The 14,603-nt window shown below is 32.8% G+C and overlaps 1 protein-coding gene across 1 annotated transcript in view; it reads right to left on the bottom strand.

The window, feature by feature from the left end:
* frtz (WD repeat-containing and planar cell polarity effector protein fritz) overlaps positions 1 to 14,603 on the bottom strand; it is a 40,659-nt gene that overhangs the window by 14,301 nt on the left and 11,755 nt on the right. The window contains exon 2 of the mRNA XM_085807182.1: positions 3,103 to 6,009. Coding sequence (XP_085663308.1) covers positions 3,558 to 5,903 — 2,346 coding nt within the window. The 5' untranslated portion in view covers positions 5,904 to 6,009 and the 3' untranslated portion in view covers positions 3,103 to 3,557. The remainder of the gene's footprint in view (positions 1 to 3,102; positions 6,010 to 14,603) is intronic.

Below are 14,603 nucleotides of genomic sequence, written 5' to 3'. Positions count from 1 at the left end.
TGTTCAATTTATCTTGTGAATCTCAAATTGTATTCCTACTATTTTGTAATCTACTTATGCCCTACACCATTATTTTTAATAAATACTGGATGCGGGGCGTACTGTGGAATTGCACGATGTACCATAATAGGCAAACTTTAAACCTTTTGAAAAGCTTCAGTCTATGCAAATTCTTATAAAACTTGCAATTACCCCCCTTTTTTTTCTCTCAAAGAGTTAGTATGGGAAGGCATTACCAGTTGACCTATGGTACATCGCTGGTGTCCCCCATACTTTTACCTTTACCTTTACCTAACCATCATAGCTGGTATAAAGAAGAGATTGAAAGGGAGAAGTTGAAAACTACTAGCCCGATGACAAATAATAAAACTGTTTGTGATAATAATTGATATTACAGGCATTTTTCTAATTATGAGAGAATAGTATGTATGGTCGCCTGGATTCTTCGTTTTAAGCATAATTGTACAAATATCGAAAGCAGGAGATACAGAGAATTGAGTACAACATAATTTCGTGAAGCAGAGTTAAAGATATTACATATGATTCAAAAGGAATCCCTTGATTTGGAACATGATAGACTCAAAACACTTCAGGTATTTAAAGATGATCGTGGCATTTATCGTGTAAAAACTAAGATTATATACAGGAAGGATAGTGAAGATTTCCTGAAACCGGTCGTCCTTTCTTCAAAACACAAAGTTGTGAAACGACTTATTTTTTCTGTTCATGTGAAGAATTGTCACGCAGGTAGTCAGATACTTTTGAATCTGCTTAGAGAAAAATATTGGATTCTTAACGGAAGAAAGACTGTGAAAAACATTGTGGCTAATTGCACAATCTGTAAAAGATATAGTTCAAGGAACATGGAAACGATATGTGCACCCCTTCCTGAAAATCGTGTTAAAGATGCTACGGTATTTCAAATTACAGGGGTTGACATGGCTGGCCCTCTGTTTCTAAAAGAAAGTAGAAAGAGTTGGGTGTTAATATTCACTTGTGCAGTGTACAGAGCAGTACATTTTGAGTTAATTACTGCAGCTTCTACAGACACCTTTTTAATGGCATTTAGAAGATTTATAGCTTGCAGAGGAAGATGTACTGTTGTATATTGTGACAATGGATCTAATTTTGTTGGAGCAGCCAATTCATTAAAAGATTGGAACCGTATACAGAAACATGGAGTCGTCAATTTGATTAATTGGAAGTTTAATCCACCGACTGCCGCATGGTGGGGCGGTTGGTGGGAGCGACTAATAAGGATATTGAAAGATCTCTTAAAAAGAGTGTTAGGTAAGGCACATCTCAATTATGAAGAAATGGCAACTGCTCTAGCAGACTGTGAGAGTGTAATCAACTTAAGACCTCTGACTCATCTCTGAAGCAGATGTGATAAAGAACATTTCTCCATCGATGTTTTTGCAAGACGTTCATGAATGCAGTGTTCCAGATATTGATGCTGTGGAACAAAATTCTTTGTCCAAGAGACTCAAATACAGACAAATCATACTTAAAGAATTGAGGAATCGATTTCGGTCGGAATACTTAGGTGCTCTCATTCAACGAGGAAATAATGAAAAACTAAGATACCCAGTGGCCGTGGGTGATATTGTTCTAGTGGGAGCTCATAACAAAAAGAGAATTAACTGGCCTTTAGGTCGTATTAGTGAGCTTCTTTTGGGTAAAGACGGTAATGTGCGGCTTGTGAAAGTGCAGACTTTACACCAAGAACTTCTTCGTCCTATTCAGAGAATATATCCTCTTGAGATAGCATCTCCTACTGACTGTCCTAAGCCTTTGGAATCCAATAGTTTGACCAAGTTCTCAAAGCTGCCTGTTAAACAGGATAATGGTGTGTTTGACAACAAGCCAAGGAAGACTGGTAGAAAAATTAAGATTCCAGAAAAACTGGACTTATAATTTAAATAAGTGCTTTAGTGAAATACATTTTTATTGGTTGTTATTATTATTTCTTATACTTGAGTGTATTTCTGTGCTTTATTTATTTAGTATATTTAATGATAATTTTATGTTTTGATTATTGTTTATAATCAAAAGGTGGAAGGATGTTAACAATGCCTTACTTATTTTGTCTGTATAATTTAGCTACTTGTGTATGGCAACAGTAGGAGATATTCAAGTTTGAGAACGATGTAACGATACGAGGAGCGTCATTGTTTCTTTCGTGATAATAAAGTTTGTTTTCGTTGAAACTGATTCTATTATGTAAATAATCACTGCAGTTATAGTGTTTTAATGATAGAGACTATCTTTAAATCTATGATGTGAGTCTTTAATTAAAGGCTACTTTGCTGAAGTGTGATTTACGATTATAAGTACTGAAAGCAGAAAAAGTCGGTGATACTTTTTTCTAGTAAGCTTTAACAAACCCCGCTCTTCGGCGCCAAAGCGAGTTCGTGTGCTAAATTCAGCCAAGAAGGTGTTAGCATCAGTTTTTTGGAATGCAAAAGGAATTTTGTTTATAGATTACCTTCAAACTGGCAAAACAATTAATTTGGATTATTATTGTAACCTTTTGAATCAATTAGACAAAAAAATTCGTGAAAGAAGATCCGGATTACAGATGAAGAAAATCATTTTCCACCAAGATAACGCACCTGTGCACACAGTTTAAAAAACCATTGCTAAAATAACTGAATTAAAGTACGAATTGTTGCAACATCCAGCCTATTCGCCAGATTTAGCTCCCTCTGACTTCTGGCTCTTCCCACACCTCAAACAATATCTCCATAGAAAACGATTTTTTTTCAAACGAAGAAGTAATAGCTGCCGTGGAGGGATATTTTGCAGAGCTGCCGAAAAACCACTACAGTCAAGGGATCCATAAATTAGAAGACCGTTGGAATAAGTGTATTGAAGTTGAGGGAAACTACGTTGAAAAATAAAGTCATTTTTACAAATAAAAATTGGTTTCTTCATTTCCGTTCCGCGAACTTATTGAACAACCTGGCAAATGTCGTAATTATTTTAACTTGAACAAAGAAGATATGCATTTAATATTAATGTCACCCTTCCACATACACCATACCTTATAAATTATCAAATTATACAGAAAGCTAACTGTTGGCTATTGATGAGCCATACCTTTTGATGTCAATACTTAGCTGCAGAACATTGGCAACGGTGTCTCCCTTTAAGACAGCGATATGTGAAACCATAACTACTAACAAACCTGCACTTTCTGTAAATAAATTTATGTTCTTTTTTCACTCTTATGAAGAGTATTTTTTCTTGCCACATTATATAGCGTGGCTCAGTCAAGTCTGTTTTAATGAATACAAAATAATCCTAGAGTTTCCATAAAACTAACAACTGAAATACAGATGGTTTGACAAATGTTCATATTTAAATTGAGAATGTTTAGCAAGAATGAGGGAATGAATACACATTAGCTTTTAACTCCTTTCAAGAATTAAGGCTTTCAATTCTAGAAAACAATACATTAATGTTTCATTCCTCCCGATAACTATATTTTTGAATGGTAGATAAAGTAGAACACAGTATGAAAATAGCACATTGAAATGTGAAAAATTTAGAGTTCATATAATACCAAAGTGTTCTAACTTAATTCCACAATCCTCAACATCATCATTTCTATCCTCTAAAATTTTATTTGCATCAAGCAAATCCATTTCATGCTCTGCAGATACTGGTGTCTTAGATGCACAGTAGGCTTTTTCTAAATGGGCTGTGTTATAAGTATCACATAAAGAAGGCTCTTTAGTAAAATATTCAGATGAAGGAATATCAGATGATATTTTAGAATCCAAAGCTGAAGATATCTGCTGTTTTTTGCCACAAGAGTCTGACAGAGAAAATGAGTCATGGTATACATCCTTTGGTGAAAGTGGCTCGATGTAATTACAAATTGAATGACCTAAAACCTTAGAAACACCAGATTTATCAGTTAATGTTGCATCATCCTGTTCACTTTCTCTAGCTATAGGTAACCAATTACTAGCTCCTTTTGGTTCTTTTGCAGATGGTATCCAGTACTGATGTGTAGAGGAGCCAGAAGGTTTTATTATAGGAACTTTACTCTGATTGTCATCACCACTTTCTTTATCTGAAGATGAGGAACATTCTGTATTGCAATCAGATGCAGTAGATGCTGCAGAGCAGCTATCTTGAGATGAGTCTAATATCCCTGCCTTGTGAAATGCAACAAGAGCTAATATGTTTTCCCCTTTCTGTTTAGCTACATGGCCAAGATCTAGAAATAAATCCTGAGATTCTAAATTCAATGCCAGTGAAAATGCTGTTCTAAATTGATGGTAACGTAACAAATGATGAAAAAAGCGCCTTGCTATGTGATGGATTTTGTACTCATACATTTTAATAATTCTTTCTGGTAATATATCGACACAGTTATAAAATGTTCCTAAAGCTAATTCTAAACCTGACCGTGTTTGAGGATCTAGAGGTTTTCTGAGTAAAAAGTTAGCTATTTTAGATAGACAATGAAATAAAAGTTCACCTTCATGACACCAGCTCAAACTTCTCATCATTAAAATTGCTCTATCAATACAATTGCATTTTAAATACTGACTAACCAGTTCCAATGCAGAAATATGATTTCTTGTAATGCTACCAAAGGAAAATTTTAAAAATACAAATGATGATAATTCAGAATCTAGCATAACCAAACATGAATTGTTTAAAATAGACTTCTGCCACAATACCTTTTGAGGAGTAAAATGATGCAGGAAAAAGGAATTCAAGTCTATAATATTGTGCACCGTTTTGCTATAATACATTTCAAAGCTAATACTGTTTAAAACTGCATCAAAACACTGAATCTCATTAGCTGTGCCAACTATTATTGCTAAACAGTTTTCAGGATGCCAGCTTATCTCCTTAGGAAGAAATGACAAATAAGTTACAATAGTAGATTTTTCTCTTAAATCATATATTAAAAGTAATCTATTAGAGTCAGATACAATTAATTTATCTACGGTTGAACTCCAATCAAATGAAATGAGACTGCCATGCATGGGAAGTTTAGCTACAAATATATGATGACACTGATTTTGAACAACTTCATAAATGCAAACGTTGATGTTCCTTTCTGTTTTACACTTTACTTCTTCCAAAGTCAGAATTTGGTTAAAATTCTGCTTGCTGTAAATAGCATGGATAAGTTCACCATTTACTTTTACAGTACATAATATTTCTATGCCATCATTTAAAGAATATATAAGCATATTGACACGTTCCGTTGAATAAGCAACAGGCGTCCATGACCAAACATCATCATCAGAGAATCTCCACCAAACTAGCAAATGATCATTATGCAAATTTAAAGAGAGTTTTCGTTCCAAGCTCTTACTACAAGGTCCTATCAAATCTACAGTTATTATTTTTGGTTCAGGGCCTACTAACTTTCCTCGTTTCTTACCAAATATTTTAGTAGAAAATGATGGTGAACTTTGGTTCATGTAGATGACTGCTAGCTTTGGTTCTGAATATGTAATAAATATGCAGCTCTGACAGATTACAACATCAACTACTTTACTTGGAAATAATTTTCCATTTAAGTTATCATCAATCTCAATTTTCTCCACAGTGTTATTTCCAATATTTAATTGAACACTAACAATTGTTCCATTGCTAAAAAACATAATCAAAGGTTGATTTATATCCCATGATAGATACAGACATTTGTAAGACATGAACAATTTATTAATGTATTTTACATCCTTTTTTCTGTACTGCTGCTTACATTTACTACATTTATTTAAAAAGTATTCCCTTTTAGCATTCCTGTAAGGACCCTGAGAACACAAATCTTTTTCACATAATTTGATACAGTCAACCTCACGGTTATGTACAACCTCCACTTGTTTAAAATTTAATACATATAATGACGTTAAAAAAGATGCCATGTTTTAGCACAGATGACAACTGAACTTAATCAGGGATATCATTATGAAGGGTAACTAAATGTTGCACAGTTTTCTCCACCTTTTCATATTTCAGCACAAAATTTGCCTGAAAAGTAAAAAAAAAAAAACTTAATTATAGAAAGAATTTAATTAAAAAAATAATAAGATGATGATAATCTTTAAAAAAATAAGATGTGATCATACAGCACATGGATACAACTCTTTACTAATATAAAGCAAAGCATAAACTACAAGTATAAAAGGATAACAGAAAGTTTGCTTGGATATACTGAATTCATTATTAATGCTGTAAAATTACTGCCACTACTCTGTCATACCAATCTTTGAAACTTTTTATCTCTGTTTAATACTTTATTGAAATGTTTAGTTAGAAGTCAAGTCTAATTTCAAATAATATTATTTTTAACATTTAGACAATATTTTTCATAGTAAGCTTACATAATTTTCCGTGGAGTTATTGCAAATCAAACAATCAAGAAATTTCTGTAATGGAAGGAAGAATTAAACTTGTCACGTTAAATGATTTCTTTTTCATTTATGTCTTGTTATAAAAAACCTAAAGATAAATAAAGGAAGAAAGCAACTGAAATTTAAACAATATATTCAAATACTGAATCACAGAACTGTCTAAAGTTTGATTTCTTCCCTCAGGTGAGTCATAATACAAATATAATATTTTAACATGAAACATTACATATTAAATTATCAAAACATTACTGACATTTCATTAATAGCATCTTTGTTCTCCAGAATAAAAAAATCCCCTGCACTGAATTTCCCACAAGCTGGACAGCAGCAGGAGAAACTGTAAGATACTCCAAAACTAGGTGAATTTGCTAATGTCCATAAACATTCTACTTTCTCTTTCTAAATTTTTTTGCTTCCTGAGCCTATTAAGTAAGGATATCAAATATTTAACAACAGAAATCTACTATATTTTAAACGAGACTATTTTCACTAGTTGAAGGAATGAAACGTGTGCGCCCAATCGCAAATCGGTAGCCTTCGGCATTATATTCTCTTTCTCACCAAGGCAACTATAAAACAAAAGTTCAAATTAATGTAAATCAAAAGGTATGACAACACCTTCTGATTTATCAAAAGCAGTGACTAAAACATATGGTAAATTTCACTTAGTCAAATGAAAATTCAATTCAAAGCATTAACTCTTTACAATGAAATGAAAGTATTCATGACACAAAAAACAAAGGTGAGGTAGCTAGTGAAAACTTTCTTATAAGCAGTGAGTGAGTTCTCGGTTTTAAGCAAAATAACTTTTATTCACAACACTCATATTATTGGTGAATGTGCCAATGCAGATAAAGAAGCTGCTTCAAGATATTTGAAAGAACATAGTGAAATGATAATAAAAGATGACTACAAAGATAAGCAAACATTCAACATTAATTAGATAAGTTTATTTTGGAAAGAATTGCCATCATGTACCTTTATAGCAGTTAATGAAAGTCATGTCCTGGATATATATTAAAGACCAACTCACACCATTATTAGGTAGAAATGCAACAAGGGATTTCAAAGTAAACTGATTCTTCTGTATCATGCACAAAATCCAATAGATGTAAAAAAATTATCAAAAATTTCCCAGTGATATGGCATTCAAATTAAAAAGCACAGATCACAAAAACATTACTTGAAGCTTAGTTCACTAGATATTTCTCTTCTAGAACATAATATCAGTACGAAGGAAACAGATCAGATTTTATTAATCTTGGATAATATTCTAAGTGATTTAACTGGGCTTTGTGATTTAAAAGAAATAATGCAAATAACTTCCTTTTGTCAAATACGATGTTACTGATTCATGTAATGGATGAAGGTGATGCAGAAGCATTTAAAGCGTATTATTTGTATCCCACTTTTTCAGAAGTCACAAAAATTACTAAAAATTTTAGAAAATTGCATCTACTTTAATGGAATTCTGGAAGAGCTACAATTTTAGAAACACTATCAAAAATATAAGTGAGGCATGGCATGAATTAAGGGCATGAAGGCAGTATTATATAGTAATTATGAAGGCAGTATGGCAATAATCTGAAAAAATTGCACCTACTTTAATGGAATTCTGGAAGAGCTACATCTTTAGAAACATTATCAAAAATATAGGTGAAACATAGCATGAATTAAGAACATGAAGGTAGTATTATGTAGTAATGAAGACAATACTATATAGTAATTATGAAGGCAGTATGGCAATATATCATACAACATTGTGCAAATTATTTCACTGGTTTTTGAAACTCAGTTTGCAGAAGACATTAATACAGGGTTCGTAGCCACATTTTAGTTAAGAAAATAAGCACCTATAAGCACTTTCCAAGCACATTTTAAGGAAAAAAATAAGTACCTGTCTAATTACATTATACACAACTGCATAACCGTAAAAGAAAAATTAGATTTGTAATTTAAAATATGAGAAATTCAGTATTTATTAAGAGAGAATGAGCATTATTCAACCATGAGAAACAATAACATTCTTTTTTTTAAATTTTAAATAACAGTTCAATTTACAGAACTAGTTTACAATGAGAGGAAAAAAAAAAAAAAAACTATGCAGAACTAAATTATGTTACAAGATTTAATGATGAAATTTCAGTTCAAAATAGAGAAAATAAATAATAATAAGCCATATTTATTATACTTGCTTGGCACCTAAAAATAAATACAATTTATTTTCCCACTCATATTAATTAATATTTAAATAATTTAACTTAAATCAAAATTCTGAATATTTTCTAAATTTTCATTGTATAACAGTTTTCCCTTAACACATATTGCAAGCAAAGTAATTTAAGTAAAAATAAGTAAAAAAAGAAACTTTTCTGAAATCAGAAGATGGGAAATTCCTTCATGCAGTCATCCTTTAACAGTAAAAGCTTAACTAACTGGCATACTTGGAAATTGCCAAATATCTGAAAATTCTGGATAGTCGAGTGTAACTGGTAAAAGAGGAAAATGAGATAGATTGTAGCTGTTCTTTAGATTTTTCAGCTAAATAATACTTTTGACATTTCGATATGTACATCATATAAAAAATAGCCCAATGGAACTGAAAAATAATCTGCTTAGCAAGCACAGTAAAATTTTTTTATCTCTGCGAAATATTGCAAGAGATATTGCGCAATATGCACGCCTCAATTCTTCCGCACGTGATATCTTCCGCAATCGAAATCAAGAGCTGCCATGTGCCCATGTGGCATATTTATCATTGAGAAGAACACGTTGCACTCCATGCAATATCCCTGCCATACTCATATTGATTAATAGATAGATTTACCAATATAGGGTGTTTTTCATTCTAATTTTGAACAGACTGCATTAAATTTCCGGAATAAAATCATTCTTCGCTTGGGTTGGTAGATCGCAGAACTTTTAGTCCTATTCAATCCAGGTTGGAAAGTGACCAAAAAAATAAAATTTCCGTTGCTTGCTTTGCTGCGAACTGTAACAATTTCAATATACGAGATTTTGCGGAGAAAGGAGAGGACCTCCCCAAAACTTCCGTGCTGTATAATGCATTGGCCAAAAAAAAAAAAAAAATTTTTTTTTTTTACTATTCGATTACTTTCATTTCATTTATGCCATTCCGAATATTATTCCTTAGAAAAACTAATCTGTGTTAAAACACACTTATACATTTTTGAAGTTTATCCATACTTCAGTAGTTACTGCAAATATATTATTATCAATATTCATATGTATGCTCATAATATAAGCATACTGATCCTAATAAACGCGAATATGAACTGACCATGCTGAACGAGAATGCAAATTATTAAAATCTTGATAGAAATTTAAATACGTGTAGTATTGGGTGGAGCAAAAGAAACGGAATGTACTGGAATTTTCTACCGCTTTCGCGATTCTTTGACCAACAGAACGACGTGTACCTGTCTGTACTTGCACACACCAAAGGTTATATGTTAATGCAGAGAAAGGGGCAAAAGGCTATTTCTGGGAGTGTGATTCACCATCTGATGTTCCATATAAGGAAGAAAAGTTGTTTATTTAGTTTCAGCTTTGGTACGGGGAAAAAATGTGTGTTCATTTAAAAAAAAAAGTACTAAAAGCAAAAAATAAGCACTGAAAACAAAAAAATATGTGCTTTGGAGGAAAAGTAAGCACCTATAAGGGCTTTTATATTTTATTTTCAAATATAAGGTCTTATAAGCACTTATAAGGACAGCTATGTACCCTGTTAATAACATAGTGGAAAATGGACAGCAACATGATTTTAAAGTGTTAGATTCCTTTAATAAAACTGAGCACATCAAACACTAACAAACTACCTAATGAATCACCTATTAACATAGATAATTTGATACCAGTACTGAACATTGCCTTTCTGTTTGCCGATTGATAAAGAATGCATTTTAATACCACTACAAAGAAATAAATGAAGAGAAAAATGCATATAAACATTTTTAAACATCAACACAGCTATTTTTAGATAATATAAAATGAATTAAGAAAAATATGCATTTTTAAAAATTATTTCTAATAAAGGCATTAAAATTTATTTATTGAAAAACTGGGAGAATTTTTTATCCTTTCATACTGACGCAACCACCTTGGTGAAGTCTGGCAATTTTTTACGGTTTTTGCACTTTTTTTTAGAAGGATTCCCAAATTACTGATATTTATCACAAGTGAATAAACATTTGCCACACATAAAAAGAATACATACTTCAACAACTTAAAATAAAAATTTTAATTATTAACCCGTAACTGGGGAGGTGCTGTCTCAGATACCCCTACAGGTGTTGTTTCTATCACCCCTACTCTATATTTAGTCTGATTGAGTGGATTCTCCTGCTAGCTTCTCCTTTTGTGACCTTGATAATTCTCACCCATTAGCTAACATTTTTTGCACCTGCTTCATTGTGAAATTCTAGTCCTTTGTCTGAGAGCAGTATGTCAGACTGCACCTCCCTCTCAGTGTTACGATTTCTGTTCCAGGTGGAAATATGACTCTGAGAGTCGGTCTGAGAAATATCATATATCCTTCTGATTTGTGTTATGCAGAAGAGCTGCAAAGAATTCTTGATGAAGTAGGAAGTGAATTTAGTGACGAAGATGAATGCCAAGAAGATTTTGTAAATGAAAGTTTGCATTCCATGATATCAGAACTTTCTGAATCTAACAATGAATCACTGAACCAGAAGAGAAAAAGAAAGAACTGAAACCTTCGTATTTATGCGCAAGTTGTAAAATGCCAGTTTGGTATGTACAAAAAAAATATATCACGAATGTGCACAAGAATATGCTGAGTAAATTGATATTTTTTGAAGAAAACAACGATATTACTGATAGTTAAGGTACTGCCATTTTTTTATGTTTCGTACAATATTTATATTTTCCATCTGAATATATCTATCATATGGTAAATTAATGGAAAACAATCATTATTCATAAATATAATAGTTACTCTGGTTTGTTTTGCATAATTTACATTTGCAAGTGGTTTTTCATAAAAAAAGTTCATGTTGCAGAAAAGACGTTCCTTGTGTTGATTGATTTCTTTGTAAAAAAATAAATAAATAAATAAATAAAAAAAATTCTGTTTGAAGATAAGTGTTTATAGAATGTATGGGTAAAATAAAATTGTAATATTTTGAATAAAACTTCTTATTTAAATCATAACAAGACGGGGTCTCTGTGACTACACGTCCCCGGTTACGTCCCAATATTTGACCTTCCCTGTTACGGATTAAACAAGGATTACATGATACATTAAAAAATAAAACACATTTTTCTTCAGATCTTTCTGTAAATTTTTGTGCATCATTCTTCTCCAAGTACACAGTGATCTGTTTTCACTTAAAAAAACATCCAAAATTCACAGAGACCCAGCTTCAGACAAACCTCAGCAACAGAGGCTATCTAGGAAATGCATTTCCTCATTTTTTTTTTTTTTTTTTAGAAAAGCTTCAGCAAAATCCTGTATTTCTGCAGAAATTTTACGGCAGATTTTTCCATTGCTGGCAAATACCATAAGCTCATATTTAAAACTAAGCTTACGGCAAAATATGTCATAATTTGTTTATGGAAACCATTAAAACATGGAATAAAACAAAAAAGAATGCATACAAAAATGGCGGCGTTGCTTGACTGAGGGATTGTTATGAGCACAGTTGCAGGAAGAATGGGGTTAGAGTAGATTGAAGGGTGCCCCTTGGATTATAGCTAAGTTGTTTCATTTATGGTAACCTGAGTAGTTGCATGCTATGGAAACCCTATTATGATGTAATTGGTTGCATGATTGCGGTGAATTTAAATGACGAGACAGATTTTGGATAAGAAGTACGTTGTTATTTTGTGGTTTACACGGTAAAATGGCTGAATGTTCTAAGATAATTTGAAGTATGATTTGGAACGAAAGGGAAAAATGCATTAATTGGCTGGTGTGTTAGTGAAGGTTTACTTAGTTGCCACTATAAATGTTCTGTTTGTAGGAGGGAAATGCATATGGTCGGAGGATACCTGCACTATGGAGGATATTTTTTAGTCTTATTTTTATGAATTTATGTGGTGACGCCAGTATACAGATTCTAGTTCAGATAATTTTAGGAAGTTTTTGGATGATGTTAAGGAATTTTGTTTGACTGAAGACAGGGAAATTTGTAAATAAGGTAAGTGGATATTTCCTTTGTATAGTGCTAAGATGAATTTTCATTTTATGTTATTTTATTGTTTGATTTAAAATGTAGTTTATTGAGATTATATATTTTTTGTTGGCTGCGCCTTTTACTTTTTAAGTTAATGTAGATCGATGTGTACATGGACAAAGTCAAGGGAGTGCGCAATGCCTAGTTTGTTCAATTATCTGATTATTATTATTTTTTTGAGTGAAATTACGTCAATGTATACATGGATATCAAATTTGTGCAATACTTTGACTTGTTATTTTGGATTTGCATGTGCCACTACACAAAGCCAAACTAACAAGTCAAAGAATTACACAAACTCGGTGTCCATGTACCAAATCGTCAATTATCTCTAAGGGGCACCCCTAAATATATTTTTACCAAGAAGGTTGTGCAGATGGTTACCAGAGTTTGGCACATTCTGAAAATTTGGCAGCTTCTATTAAGGTGGTTGCATTAAGGTATGTACTGAATTTTTTCGAGAAGGGAACTAATTATCATTCTTTTCAATATTGTTACGTTTTTCTCTTCCTTCACGTTCGTACGGGGTTCGTAGATTTGGAGTGAATAACGACGACACTTGAAGTATCGAAACACACTTTATTTACCAATATTAATCAGGACAGCTCAAATACTTTTACAGGCATCAAAAATCTACTATAAACACGCTGACACGATCAGCGACACAGCCTCTAGGTTATCAGGCTATCGCAGTGGAGACAGCTTCACAGCAAAGCACTAGAGTACAGCTCTCGCCTCTGCTTGGTCGTTCTCGGTACTCCATGTACTCTTGAGATTCTCCTTGAGACAACTTGTGATGCACTCAACGACACACAGAGCACAGCTTCTGACTTTTCGGTTCAGTCATTCCCGGAGCTCAACACGCTCGCTTGACAATGCACTAACCGTGATACACTACGAGACTCTTTCGGTGCACTCGACGACTAACTCGGCACTCGTTGCCCGGCTGTCAACGTGATCGACTCCGCAGGGATTGACTCGCTAGACGAGACACCAACTCGATACTAACTCGCACTTTACAAGGCATTGTCACTTGCCCTCTCGATACTCACTGAGTGTGGACCAGCAGGGTTTACATAGCTTTCGGCTTGTGTTCAAAAACATTCTGAGCTAACCTGGTAAGAATTCGTTCCAGAAGGTTCTCCATCTGTCCATGGCATATCGCCAATTTTGTCTCCAAATGGGCAATTTCTGTGGCAATTGTGTGTTTCTTTCCAAATGTGGCAACCCTGCTTTCTCTTGCCATTTTATGGCAACCCTAAAACTGCTTTGAGGGGAAGCCATCTTACCGCGGCAAGGATATCACAAAATCATTTTCATTTATACACAGAATTTTCCCCTTTATCCATAAACAGGAAAATAAAAGTTTCAATTTCATTAGTTATAGTCTGATATTTCAGTAACTTCCAGTGAAGTGTTTATATCTTCATATTTTATCATGTTAATATTTGCACACCACTGTATTTTTATTACCACAGCTTGTTACAGATACAGGAATATTTAGCTGCCGTTTTTGATTTTTAGTTCCAGATTATTCTGGAGTTTTTAAAGTTCCATCAAACACAGATATAGAACAAAAGTATCAGGAGTTTAAGTCTGCTACTGAGTCATTTTTCCCTAAAATCTAGTGATAAGAGGATCATCTTGTACAGTGACTTCACTATTATTTTGTTTTATTTTATTTATTTATTTATTTATTCATTTTTTTTTCTTAGTTTCCTTTATTTAAGTGTTCTTTCCATTTTAAAAATTGTAAAAAAAATACCAGGAAATTTTTTCCTAGAATACAAAGATCAAAATTTCAAATGGAAGACCAACCTTGAATCAGAGATTTAGATTTTTATGCATTATTTAAGTCTGTGCTACTGGTTTTCGATATTCTGAAATAAATTAGGATTTTGGCTAATGGAAGTAGTAAGGTAAGCACTTGAGAAAAATTTATGCACTGCATAACTACTCGAAAATCTTTACTGCTGAGCATGATGGTTTCATA

The sequence above is a fragment of the Stegodyphus dumicola genome, chromosome X1 (assembly GCF_044657685.1).
Source record: "Stegodyphus dumicola isolate Sdum_Otavi_A_Nest chromosome X1, ASM4465768v1".
In the NCBI taxonomy this organism is placed as follows: domain Eukaryota; kingdom Metazoa; phylum Arthropoda; class Arachnida; order Araneae; family Eresidae; genus Stegodyphus; species Stegodyphus dumicola.
This window is presented reverse-complemented; position numbering and strand designations above follow the sequence as displayed.